The 13,725-nt window shown below is 43.5% G+C and overlaps 1 protein-coding gene across 1 annotated transcript in view; it reads left to right on the top strand.

Annotated features, from left to right (window-relative positions):
• The window catches only part of LOC109909633 (laminin subunit alpha-1), a 78,051-nt gene that overhangs the window by 36,249 nt on the left and 28,077 nt on the right, over window positions 1–13,725 (top strand). The window contains exons 12-23 of the mRNA XM_031796755.1: window positions 61–225; window positions 927–1,028; window positions 3,347–3,673; window positions 4,297–4,407; window positions 5,831–5,958; window positions 6,359–6,445; window positions 7,690–7,901; window positions 9,128–9,234; window positions 10,325–10,505; window positions 11,135–11,271; window positions 11,424–11,657; window positions 11,813–11,956. Of these exons, the coding sequence (XP_031652615.1) occupies window positions 61–225; window positions 927–1,028; window positions 3,347–3,673; window positions 4,297–4,407; window positions 5,831–5,958; window positions 6,359–6,445; window positions 7,690–7,901; window positions 9,128–9,234; window positions 10,325–10,505; window positions 11,135–11,271; window positions 11,424–11,657; window positions 11,813–11,956 (1,935 nt within the window). The remainder of the gene's footprint in view (window positions 1–60; window positions 226–926; window positions 1,029–3,346; window positions 3,674–4,296; window positions 4,408–5,830; window positions 5,959–6,358; window positions 6,446–7,689; window positions 7,902–9,127; window positions 9,235–10,324; window positions 10,506–11,134; window positions 11,272–11,423; window positions 11,658–11,812; window positions 11,957–13,725) is intronic.

Below are 13,725 nucleotides of genomic sequence, written 5' to 3' on the forward strand. Positions count from 1 at the left end.
ATCGGCCTGTGATGTTGTCATGGCGAGTTTATAGAACAAAGAATTCTCCTGGCCCCACAGACAGTGCAGTCCAATGGATGGCTCCTTACCTCTGAAAGCGTCTCTGTCTACACGGCACCCCTCATAGATGAAGACAACAACCTCATCATCCCAAACATCACCATGATCCAATCGTACCGTTTTGTTTCTACATGGGCCGCCCCAGAGTCCTTCCTGGGGAAAAGGGTACGTTTCGTTAGCTTATACTGTACCTATGGAGTCCCCTATTCCTTTTCAGCTCAATGCTCCAGTGTCGTTAGCATTAGCTCTCTCATTTTGCTGTTCAGATAGCTAATGACCTGCATGTATTAGCTTCAAACAAATAGATTTTACAATCACCTCTCTCTCTTTCTTTCTCTCTCTCTCTCTCTCTCTGTCTCTCTCTCTTGTATTTCTCTCTTTCATTCATTCTCTATCTTTCTCTCTCTCTCCCCCTCTCTCTCTGTCTCTCTTTCTCTTGCTACTGTATTTTTGTCTCTCTCTCTCCCTGAAACGATTAGATTTCCACTCGTCCTTTTCTATCCTCCCACTGTGTGTTAACACAGGGTGCCCTGTAATTATAGTCAAGCAGGGCCAGGCACTTTATTCATCCCTGAGTTAATGATGTTACACTCATTAGAAGCCTGTCTAATATGTTTGCTACCCCTTAGTCCCTCGGGTGATTACAGTTAATTCATTCAGTAAAATGAGTCATTATCTATGGCATGTCCTTAATATCGGGTGGGAGGGAGAGATAAAGATAGGGGCAGTGTTTATCCTGAAGGGACAGATTTCATGGCAATATTTAGTGTGACGAATTTCCACTATTGCATATTTGCTGTAAGTACTGTTTTCTTGAGTGTAACACTCCAATGTTCTCTGTTCCCTTTTGTCATTGCTATGTGAAGCTGACATCGTACGGAGGGTTTTTGAGCTACAGCGTAGCATATGATGTTTCAGTGGACAACGTGGACAGGTCTCTGCCGTCACAGTTTGATTTGATTATCGAGGTAAGCTACTATTGTGTTAACTAAATATTGGGCTAATAGATATTGGGCTAACAGATATTGGGCTAACTAAATATTGGGCTAACTAAATATTGGGCTAATAGATATTGGGCTAACAGATATTGGGCTAACAGATATTGGGCTAACAGATATTGGGCTAATAGATATTGGGCTAATAGATATTGGGCTAACTAAATATTGGGCTAATAGATATTGGGCTAACTAAATATTGGGCTAACAGATATTGGGCTAACAGATATTGGGCTAACTAAATATTGGGCTAATAGATATTGGGCTAACAGATATTGGGCTAACTAAATATTGGGCTAATAGATATTGGGCTAACTAAATATTGGGCTAACTAAATATTGGGCTAACTAAATATTGGGCTAATAGATATTGGGCTAACTAAATATTGGGCTAATAGATATTGGGCTAACTAAATATTGGACTAACTAAATATTGGGCTAACTAAATATTGGGCTAATAGATATTGGGCTAACTAAATATTGGGCTAATAGATATTGGGCTAATAGACATTTGGCTAGTAGATATTGGGCTAACTAAATATTGGGCTAATAGATATTGGGCTAACTAAATATTGGGCTAATAGATATTGGGCTAACTAAATATTGGGCCAACAGATATTGGGCTAACAGATATTGGGCTAACCGATATTGGGGTAATAGATATTGGGCTAACAGATATTGGGCTAATAGATATTGGGCTAACTAAATATTGGGCTAACTATTGGGCTTACAGGTAGAATAGCGTTTAGAGAGGCTGCTGGTTTAAAATCCTAGATGCCATTACCTGCCATTGAGCAAGGAACTTAACCCCCCATGACAACAGCTCCACGGGCGCCCAGTGTGGCAGCCCCCCGCACCTCTCCAAGACCCCTATATGTGTGTGTATGTCCTGTATGTGTGTCTTTCAGAGGGGTTGGGTTAAATGTGGAAGTCAAATTTCGGTTGGACCTTGTGGGCAATTGACCAATAAAGAGATCTGATCAACCTGGCTATGGTGTTAGCGGTATGGAAGTGCAATGGAAGGCAAGACTAACTAAAACCTTCCCAATGGGCACAGACGTCAGTTCAACGTCTATTTTTGATTTACATTAGGTTGAGGTGTCAACTAACGTCAGTTCAACGTCTATTTTTGATTTACATTAGGTTGAGGTGTCAACTAACGTCAGTTCAACGTCTATTTTTGATTTACATTAGGTTGAGGTGTCAACTAACGTCAGTTCAACGTGAAATCCTCCAAAAGGATTTAGGTTAAAAGTTGAGTGGAAAAAAAGACCAAATTCCTGTATGTTAATGACTTTTTGCGGATCCAATCTTGATTCAGTGTCATCACATACATTATTTTTGTTGTTGAAGTGACATGGAAACAACGTTGATTCAATCAGTTTTTTTCCCAGTGGGTAATTTATAAGAAACCTCTAGCCCCTAGCCCTTCAGTGATTGCAGACCTGAAGGAGTCATATAGATGTTTGCAGACCTGAAGGAGTCATATAGATGATTGCAGACCTGAAGGAGTCATATAGATGATTGCAGACCTGAAGGAGTCATATAGATGATTGCAGACCTGAAGGAGTCATATAGATGTTTGCAGACCTGAAGGAGTCATATAGATGTTTGCAGACCTGAAGGAGTCATATAGATGTTTGCAGACCTGAAGGAGTCATATAGATGATTGCAGACCTGAAGGAGTCATATAGATGATTGCAGACCTGAAGGAGTCATATAGATGTTTGCAGACCTGAAGGAGTCATATAGATGTTTGCAGACCTGAAGGAGTCATATAGATGTTTGCAGACCTGAAGGAGTCATATAGATGATTGCAGACCTGAAGGAGTCATATAGATGATTGCAGACCTGAAGGAGTCATATAGATGTTTGCAGACCTGAAGGAGTCATATAGATGTTTGCAGACCTGAAGGAGTCATATAGATGTTTGCAGACCTGAAGGAGTCATATAGATGATTGCAGACCTGAAGGAGTCATATAGATGTTTGCAGACCTGAAGGAGTCATATAGATGATTGCAGACCTGAAGGAGTCATATAGATGATTGCAGACCTGAAGGAGTCATATAGATGATTGCAGACCTGAAGGAGTCATATAGATGATTGCAGACCTGAAGGAGTCATATAGATGATTGCAGACCTGAAGGAGTCATATAGATGATTGCAGAATCATCCCGGCCTAAATGTATAACTATTCTTAAGGGTTGAGTACACCAACCCCTGAACCTACATCAGGTCGTCATTGTAAATCAAAATGTGTTGCTAACTACCTTGTTTGGATGTGCCACCAGGGTAATGGGAGGACCCTGCGTCAGATGCCCCCCAGGCAGCTCTTGTTGACGCCCCTGAACGAGCAGCATGTTTCTGTGGAGCTCTTGCCACAGGGCTTCGTAGACCTGCACACAGGTCAGAGGGTGGACAGGGACGAGCTGATGACTGCACTGGCCGACGTGGCCGGGCTGAGGATCAGAGGTCACCTCAATGCCAGTGCAGAGGGGGAACTCAGATTGAGCACTGTATCTCTGGACATGGTAGACATCAATTCTACTAACACAGTCCAGGCCCGGGACGTGGAGCAGTGTGAGTGTCCCATGGGCTACTCTGGCACATCCTGTGAGGTAAAAACCCAGGTCATGTGACGGTGGCCAGATTGATACTGTTTACTACTGTAGGGTGCCTAGTCTAGTAATGATTTGAGCTGTGTCCATTGTAAAAGCAAAGCTCATTATGTTTTTCAGTTGGCTTGGATAGTTAGAGGTAGAAGAAGAGCATGGTGGTAGAAGAAGAGCATGGTGTTAGCAACAATGTTGCGGGTTCAATTCCCACATAACCCACATATTTTTGAATACGTGTTTACTATGTGTCACTTCAGGTAAACACAACTGCTAAATTATCATGTTATAGTTGTCTTTGTGTTTGTAGTACTGTGTGTATGGATTCAGAGGAGGCTGGTGGGAGGAGCTATAGGAGGACGGGCTCATTGTTAATGGCTGGAATGGAATGAATGAAACGGTATCAAACACATCAAACATATGGAAACCAGGTTTGACTCTGTTCCAATTATTCCATTCCAGCCAATACAGTGAGCCCGCCCTCCTATAGTTCCACCCACCAGCCTCCTCTGTCTGGATTATATAATGTCATATGAGCCACACAATCTGAGTACCTGTGCTTACTGTATGTGACTTTGGGTAAAAGCGACCGCTAAATGATGTTATTGTTGTTCTCTCTGTGTTTGTAGTCCTGTTCATCTGGGTTCTATCGCCTCGGGGGGATCCTGTTCGGAGGCAACTGTCTCCAGTGTGAGTGTAACAACCATGCTACGGAATGTGACATCAACAGAGTGTGTCTGGTGAGTCCTCTATCTGCAGCGTGTCATGTTTAGACAGCGGGGGGCATAGACATAGATATATGACACATAGATATCCCATACTTGTACAGCTATGGCTTGTTTGTTGACTCGAAGCGTGATCTCAACTTCTTCCACCACTATCTGTGTAAAATAAGGACGTAGTCTCATCTAGCTGTTTATCTGATCCTAACATCTGCACTAGATAACCTCTGAACCTGTCAGAGCTTCACTTCGCAGTTAGAGGCTACAGCACACCAATGAGCAAACCCCCAGTAGGAAGCTTCCTGGCTTGAGCTGTGTTTGTTGACAGTCATATGATGAATCACTCTTCTATGCAGCATCTGAAATGGCATCCTATTGCTAAATTAGTTTAAATTTTTTTTTTTTTTTTTTACCTTTATTTAACTAGGCAAGTCAGGTAGTGCACTACTATATCGTGCACTACTTTTGGCTAGAGCCATATCCTATCCCCTATGTAGTGCACTAAATTATAGAGAATAGGGTGCCACTTTGGACTGTGTTTCAACTGAATTCCTTGCTTTATTGGATGACAAGTTAATGCTGTGTTAGGCGTTTAAATGGCAGTGATTATCCAATGGCTACTGCCAGGCATCCGTTCTGTCAATATTCTATGTCAATCAAAAGACATGCTAAAGCTACTACATTCAATTGCAGTAGTGAAAATGCTTCACATTGATGTGGTTAGGTTTAGCGGTTAGATTTAGCGGTTAGGTTTAGCGGTTAGATTTAGCGGTTAGGTTTAGTGGTTAGGTTTAGTGGTTAGGTTTAGCGGTTAGGTTTAGCGGTTAGGTTTAGCGGTTAGGTTTAGCGGTTAGGTTTAGTGTTTTGGTTGTTCAGTCAGGTTTAGTGGTCAGGTTTAGCGGTTTGGTTTAGCAGTCAGGTTTAGCGGTTTGGTTTAGCAGTCAGGTTTAGCGGTTTGGTTTAGCAGTCAGGTTTAGCAGTTAGGTTTAGCGGTTTGGTTTAGCAGTAATGTTTAGCGATTTGGTTTAGCAGTCAGGTTTAGTGGTTTGGTTTAGCGGTTTGGTTTAGAAGTCAGGTTTAGCGGTTTGGTTTAGCAGTTAGGTTTAGCGGTTTGGTTTAGCGGTTTGGTTTAGCAGTCAGGTTTAGCGGTTTGGTTTAGCAGTTAGGTTTAGCAGTTAGGTTTAGCAGTTTGGTGCACTTAAAGGGATAGTTCACTTTTTATGAGCTTTATTTTTGACTTAGGGTGTTTATCCAAACAATTTTTTAAAAAGTGGGAAATAATCTAAAAGGTCCACTGCTATGTTAACTATCCCATTAACAGTGCATGTTGAGACATCCCAAGAAAGTTGGTTGCTATCGTGTGTCTATGGCAGCGTAAGGGCATGTGTGTCAGACCAGAAATATGTTTTATCGGGCACTGTCACCTTAAATCTTTCCCCAGGACTGTACTCACAATACCACTGGGCCCCACTGTGACCAATGCCTCCACGGTTACTATGGCAACCCCTCTGAGGGCACCCCGGAGGACTGCCAGAGATGCGCTTGCCCGCTGACAGTGGCAACGAACAAGTGAGTGACTGTGCCAACATGCCATTCATTCAGATTGTACAAGCCCTCTCCATGGCGATAGATGGGTCACATATGTGTGAACACTGGGTGGTGGAGAGTCTGGCTGATATTGGTTGTTGTAGGTTTCATGTCAATAACAGAATGTTTCAACTGTACCAGGTACTGTATTGCTTTTTTAAAAATGAAAGTCAGGTTAGCTGTTGTGTGAACTGATACCAAGCATAAAATTAGTGCTGGTGTTTCTCAATGTTAGAAGGGGTGGGAGGGGGTGAGATCTCCACTCAGACAATATGAAACGCTTAAAAGTTTTAGAAAAGCCCTAGAAATAGAAAGCTCTTACCAGATAATGTGATGTCATCATTACAGTCCTCCCTGCTCACGCTCCTGTTGTCTTCTTCAGTTTCAGCCCCACCTGTCTCCTGGAGGGCCCTGGGCAGGTGACATGTGACCGGTGTCAGCAGGGCTACACTGGGACTAAGTGTGAGAGGTATGTTGACTAAAGGTTATTAAACCGTACATTCTCAGTTTGACCTTGTCTTCACTTCTTTAACCTGTACTATATAAACAGTTATACGGTGTATTCGGAAAGTATTCAGACCCCTTGACTTTTTCCATATTTTGTTACATGACAGCCTTATTTTATATTTGTTGAAATTTTTCTTCATCAATCTACACACAATACCCCATAACAATGAAGCAAAAACAAATGCATAAGAAAAAATCCCGGAAATATCACATTTACATCAGTATTCAGACCCTTTACTCAGTACTTTGTTGAAGCCCCTTTGGCAGCGATTACAGCCTTGAGTCTTCTTGGGTATGACGCTACAAGCTTGGCACACCTGTATTTGGGGAGTTTCTCCCATTCTTCTCTGCAGATCCTCTCAATCTCTGTCAGGTTGGAAGGGGAATGTCGCTGCGCAGCTATTTTCAGGTCTCTCCAGAGATGTTAGATCGGGTTCAAGTCAGTGCTCTGGCTGGGCCACTCAGTGCTCAAATAAATGCTTCACAGAGTACAAGTAACAGACACATCTCAACATCAACTGTTCAGAGGAGACTGCGTGAATCAGGCATTCATGGTCGAATTGCTGCAAAGAAACCACTACTAAAGGACACCAATAAAAAGAAGAGACTTGCTTTGGCCAAGAAATCACCGACCTCAACCCAATATGACCAGGGGCACCCCCTATTGACTTGGCCTGGGTGGGGGGTGCTCACTACACAGCCATGGAGCCCTTCCACCCCCTTAAAGGCATTAAAAACCATTTGAGATAGTTTGGGATGAGTTGGACCGCAGAGTGAAGGAAAAGCAGCCAACAAGTGCTCAGCATATGTGGGAATTCCTTCAAGACTTTTGGAAAAGCATTCCAAGTGAAGCTGGTTGAGAGAATGCCAAGAGTGTGCAAAGCTGTCATCAAGGCAAAGGGTGGCTACTTTGAAGAATCTCAAATATGAAATATATTTTGATTTGTTTAACACTTTTTTGCTTACAACATGATTCCATGTGTTATTTCATAGTTTTGATGTCTTCACGATTATTTTGCAATGTAGAAAATAGTAAAAAATAAGTAAGTAGATGTGTCCAAACTTTTGACTGGTACTGTACTTAATAACAGTTTGCATGGGGAAATGATACATGAAACTCAAGTACAATACATTAATACTAGTCTCAACCATTTAACTAATAGTTTATTGTATTATTTGTTCATCTTCTAAATTTAACATCTCCAGGTGTGCTAACGGTTACCACGGCGACCCGACGGTGGCAGGCCAGGAGTGCGTGGTGTGTGAGTGTAACGGTAACGTGGACCCCTGGGAGCCGGGCCACTGTGACACCAGCAGCGGTATGTGTCTGAAGTGTCACAGCCACACCAGCGGAGACCAGTGTGAGAGGTGTGAGGACGGCTACTACGGTGACGCCATCACCGCCAAGAACTGCCAAGGTACGAGAGCCATGGTGGTGATGAGGAAGATGATGAAGAGGAGGAGGATGATGAGGATGATTATTGTCCTTTTAGTGGATTCTTCCACAGATCCCCACAAAGTGATATTTACACAACAAGCAACATCCCTTGCCACCATGTACTGAACATACTAGTTAACAGAGATACCAGCATCTATCTAACTGTAGTCTATGATATGTACTGAACTACATCACAGAATGACACAGTGAGAATAGACAGGAAATAGACACTTTTGCACGTTTCTGAGTAGCAGTTAGCAAGTCAGAGGAATGCTGAGTGAAGGACGTGGCCAACCTACCACAGATGAAATCTCAACTTTGACCAACATCTGCTTACCTCTGTTATGTCTGTTATGGTCTGTTATGGGTCAGGAACCATATTCATCTCAGGGTAGCAGTGCTGATCTGGGATCAGGTCCCACCTTATCCATGTAATCTCATTCATTATGATCTAAAAGGTAAGACTGATCCTAGATCAGCACTCCCTTTCTGAGACACATTGTGAATACAGACCCAGACATGTTACCCCAGGCATTGTGATGTCAAAGGTCAGGCTAAATCCCTGTTTGAATATGATATGGCATGGGGCCTGGCCTCTCAGGGCAGCTTATGAACAGCTTATGAAGTCTTATAACCATCACATGAAGCTGTATAATCCCCTTAGCCTTTGGGTATGGTAATACTGCAGGCTTCTCCTTCCCAGACCTGGTTTTGTGACAATGTCTGCGTTCCACAACATTGACAATACATTTATGTTATGACAATAGGAATGTTGTATTTACAGGGAGTTATGTGGATGGATTCAGTCATCACCTAGAATGGAACTTATTTGGCCATCAAACATGGTCCAAAATATTATGATGTATGTGCAATTTTACTTCAGATGCGTGTGTTTCATTCTCATGAAAGACAACTGTAGAATAGCTCTTTATAATGGATAGAGTGACATCTAGGGGAACATCGCAATACTGCAAGGCTTGCATACCTTCACCCGTTCAGCCTCATTTCACTAAACTTGCTAAAATGTCTGCATATTGTTTATACTACATGAAAAACAAACAGTATTCTATCTCATGATGGATCTTTGAGAACTGTGTGAACTCTCACCTCACCGGTATTCTTTTCAACACAAAGAGCATGAGTCCTGGTGTTATTAACATGTATGTTACAACTATGTTTTACGACCCATTTCTCCACTGCGTGTAGCTTGTGGTTGCCATGACAAAGGGTCGTACTCGGGAGTGTGTGACCTGCTCACTGGACAGTGTACCTGCAAACCCAACGTGGTGGGAGAGAAGTGTGACCAGTGTCAGGTATGTAGATTGTATAGGGCCAAGAGTTTTTCTGGCTATATGGTCGAGTCACGTGGCCTGTCCCTTCTACCCTCCTAGTCTATTTTCTCTGTAATTCCTCCCAACTCTCCACTCCCACACCTCTACATGGAATGAGTATTTGGAATTTGGAAGCAGATACTAAGTTACTAACCCTTACCCAGCTCAGTCCATTGGAACGCTTAGATATCAGTGGGTGTCCAAGGTCTCCCGCTTATCTCCTTCCTGTGTCCTTCAGCCCACACCCGCCTTCCAATAGAGCCCAGCTGGTCGGAAGGCAGTCCAATGTTTTGGATATATTCATTAACAGGGTCAGCTTATCTATCGCCTCCCTGTTAGAGAGAGGGGGGGAAGGAGGGGGACAGAGACATATTTTGTAGATTGTTTTTAGGGCAGTAGCGGGGCTTATTTGCTCGAGGTGGGGGGAGGGGAGCTCTTTGGTTGGGCAGGGGCTGTTCAAATGTAACCAAAACACATGGATTTAAAACTCCTAGAGATGCTTATCTTTAGAAAACAGTAGAGAAATCTTGGACTTCCATCTCTCTCTCTCAATAAGTTGAATTAATTTTGCATTCCAATTGGGGCTATAGATATTGATAAATGGAGATGGAAGAGGGTTAGCAGTTTCTCTCCAATCCCAGAATCAGATGCTGTGGTAAATTCTGACCCAAGGCCTGGCTGTCTGGTTCCTGGTTCTCCATTGGGTCCAACTTGGACTGAGAGTTGACCGTTTTGACAGAGAGGACTGATGGAGACAGATGAGTAATGTAACAGGAGATAGGAAGTACTTCCTGCCTGTTCATGTTTGGTGACAGTGAGAGCCCCTGATTGATAGTGACGATGTCATTGGACATGTAGAAGTGTTGCTTCTAACGTCGCTTGGCCCCCGGCTATATGCTCTCTATCAAGGAAACAGACTCACAGTAATTTGCACATTTTATGTCTGGATATACTAGTTTTGATGTTTTACAGCTTAATAAAATTTGAATGAAAGATTAAGAGTGTTCTCAGAATTATGCTGCTTAGTTGATGAAATTTACTAAGAATTCGTGTTTTCGTCTGTGTTTTCCAGGTGGGCTTCCACGGTCTTCTCAGCGGACAGGGGTGCAGAGAATGTGACTGTATCCAGTCAGGATCTGTGTCCGTGGCCTGTGAGGAAGATGGGAGGTGCCAATGCATCCCAGGGGTGGCGGGGGACAAGTGTGACCGCTGTCATCACAGTTACTTTAACTACCAGGGCAGCGGCTGTACACGTAAGGCCACAAGCATTACCCACACTTTACCAGACATTTTCATTTTCAGTTTCATTCTGATCTGAACTGACCATAATGCTCTCTCCACCCACCCACCCTCTCTCTTTCTCGCTCTCTCTTTCTCTCCATCTCTCTCTTTCTCTGTCTCTTCATCTCCATCTCTCTCTTTCTCTCTCTCTTCATCTCCATCTCTCTCTTTCTCTGTCTCTTCATCTCCATCTCTCTCTTTCTCTCTCTCTTCATCTCCATCTCTCTCTTTCTCTGTCTCTTCATCTCCATCTCTCTCTTTCTCTCTCTCTTCATCTCCATCTCTCTCTTTCTCTGTCTCTTCATCTCCATCTCTCTCTTTCTCTCTCTCTTCATCTCCATCTCTCTCTTTCTCTCTCTCTTCATCTCCATCTCTCTCTTTCTCTCTCTCTTCATCTCCATCTCTCTTTCTCTGTCTCTTCATCTCCATCTCTCTCTTTCTCTCTCTCTTCATCTCCATCTCTCTCTTTCTCTGTCTCTTCATCTCCATCTCTCTCTTTCGCTCTCTTTTGCCATCTCTCTCTCTCCATCTCTCTCTTTCTTTCGTTCCCCCTCTCAATCTCTCTCTCCATCTCTCTCTTTCTCTCTACCCGCCCCATCAGAGTGTGAGTGTGGCCACACCCATGGCAACTGTAACGTGACGACAGGCGAGTGTATCTGTCCTCCCCACACCAGAGGAGAGAAGTGTGATCTGTGTGAGGAAGGTCACTGGGGTCACGAAACTGTGACAGGATGTAAGGTAAAACCTACCTCTCCAACTGGAAATGTAGAAGCCTTTATAAGGCCTACATATACCTTTTTAATGCCTACATAGATGCTTCATAAGTTATAACTGTAACAAGCTACAAAAAAGGTGTTTATTAAAGCTCATCTTTGCCCCTTTGTTCCTAGTCATGTAACTGCAGTGAGATGGGCAGCTATGCCACCCAGTGTGGCATCACCAATGGGCAGTGCCAGTGCCGCTCTGATTTCGCTGGGCAGAACTGTGACCGCTGTGCCATGGGCTACAGGGGCTACCCAGAATGCACGGTGTGCAACTGCAACATCAATGGCACCAGAGAGGAGTTCTGTGATGAGGCACTGGGCGTGTGCAGCTGTGAGGCCCCAGGGAACTGTGTGTGCAAGGTACTTCAACTGTTGGTGAAATTAGTTGAGTGAACAAACACTAATCGTTCATATGATGGAATATCATATCCGTTATGGCCTATGATAGTGTTGTGTTTTATTGTGTCCGTACTAAGTAGGTTGTCTATTTTAATTAATTGGTCTCTGGTTTCCAGGACAATGTGGGTGGAGGTGGCTGTGATGAGTGTAAGACGGGAACCTTGGGCCTATCTGTATCTAACCCGGCCGGCTGCAGCCCCTGCTTCTGTTTCGGGGTCTCCTTAGACTGTGAGGAGCTGGGTGGGATGGTCCGGGTACCGGTGAGTACAATCCACTTATCCAAACCCTCATCATCCTGGGGTCTGTTCAGTGAGTTGAAACATTCAGAACGCTGACGATAGAAATGTGCTGAATAGACCCACTGGGCACAAACGTCAGTTCAACGTCTAGTTTGGTTGAGTTTTCAACTAATGTGAATTCAACGTGAAATCAACAAAAACGTAACCATGTCATTGAATTTAGGTTAAGATTTGGGTGAAAAATAGGACATGCCTTTACGTTGATGACTTTTTGCAAATCCAATCAGTTTTCCATGTTGATTCTACGGCATCACATCGATTTTTGGGGTTGAAATAATGCAGGAACAATGTTGATTCAACCATTTTTTTGCCCAGTGGGGAGCGATCACTCTACACTGTTTGCCCTGACAGATGAATATGTCTGTTGGACACAATGCATTTTCCACCTGAATGTTTTATGACGTTGAACCCTCTGGATTTTTATTTTCCATTGTCGAAACGTTTTAAAACGTGTGCCTGCTACTGAATATTACCCCGGTTTCCTGTTTTAGTCCCGCCCATCTGCTTCCTCTTCAGATGGGTGGCTATGCTAACAGGATTGAGAAACTGTCTGACATTGTCTGAAGGTGTTGAGGGGGCTTCATTCCACGTCTATATGAAATGATGGCACATTTTTTGAAACAAAATAGGTTTTATTCTTTCTAGTCGCTGTCTTGGATTGCAATACCTACGTTTAGTGATACTCTTATATTCTTTATACAACAATACTGTATCATAACTTGGCTTCTATTTGTCTGGTTTATCTCAGAATCATTTTCTCTGTCTTGTTTATAACCTTGTTAGCCAAGAAACAACCTGCATATCAAATCTAACAGTGGATCGTGCTTAGAGCATGGAGTTTTTCTGGAAAATGCGTTATTACCAGGAAGATATCATCTATTTCTGAGTTCAAAGCTATTTGGTCAGGTGTAACCAGACGATGATTTGGCTCATGGGCGGCAGGTGATTAGTGATTAGAGCGTTGGTGCCAGTAACCCGAAAGGTTGCTAGAACAAATCCCCGAGCTGACAAGGTAACAATCTGTCATTCTGCCCCTGAACAAGGCAGTTAACCCACTGTTCCTAGGCTGTCATTGTAAATAAGAATTTGTTCTTAACTGACTTGCCTAGTTAAATAAATCAAAATGGTAATTCTCCAGCTGTATACTATCTCATCTGTCTGGATGAAGAACAATATCTGTATCCTCATGACTCACTCAATGCTCCTAATTAGCTTAATTTTAATTGGACACAATGGAGAGGAAATTAAATGCCTAGAAAGATACCCAATAGGATGCCCATCTGTTGTGGCGGCGGCCGCTTAGTGATGCCACGTACGGTGCCCGCTGCTCACAGCCCGGCTCAAGGACACACGTGCCCTGTGTAGCATCCCCCCCCCCCCCCCCCCCGGACCCCTCAGACAGAGGAATCTGAAAGACCACAGATGTAGCTAGCCAGGTCATCTATTTCCTGGTCATAATTAGCGATAAGAGATGGCACAGCTGCGCTGGCTGTAAATCAGTGGAGGCTGCTGAGGGGAGGTTGGCTCATAACAATGGATGGAACGGAGCGAATGGAATGGCATTGAACACATAGAAACCATGTTTGATGTATTTGATACCATTCCATCAACCTCCTGTGCTGTAGACCTCATCACCTGATGGAGGACAGTAGGAGAAGCAAATATGTGTGTGTGTGTGTGTGTGTGTGTGTGTGTGTGTGTGTGTGTGTGTGTGTGTGTGTGTGTGTGTG

Source organism: Oncorhynchus kisutch, linkage group LG18, assembly GCF_002021735.2.
Source record: "Oncorhynchus kisutch isolate 150728-3 linkage group LG18, Okis_V2, whole genome shotgun sequence".
Classification (NCBI taxonomy): domain Eukaryota; kingdom Metazoa; phylum Chordata; class Actinopteri; order Salmoniformes; family Salmonidae; genus Oncorhynchus; species Oncorhynchus kisutch.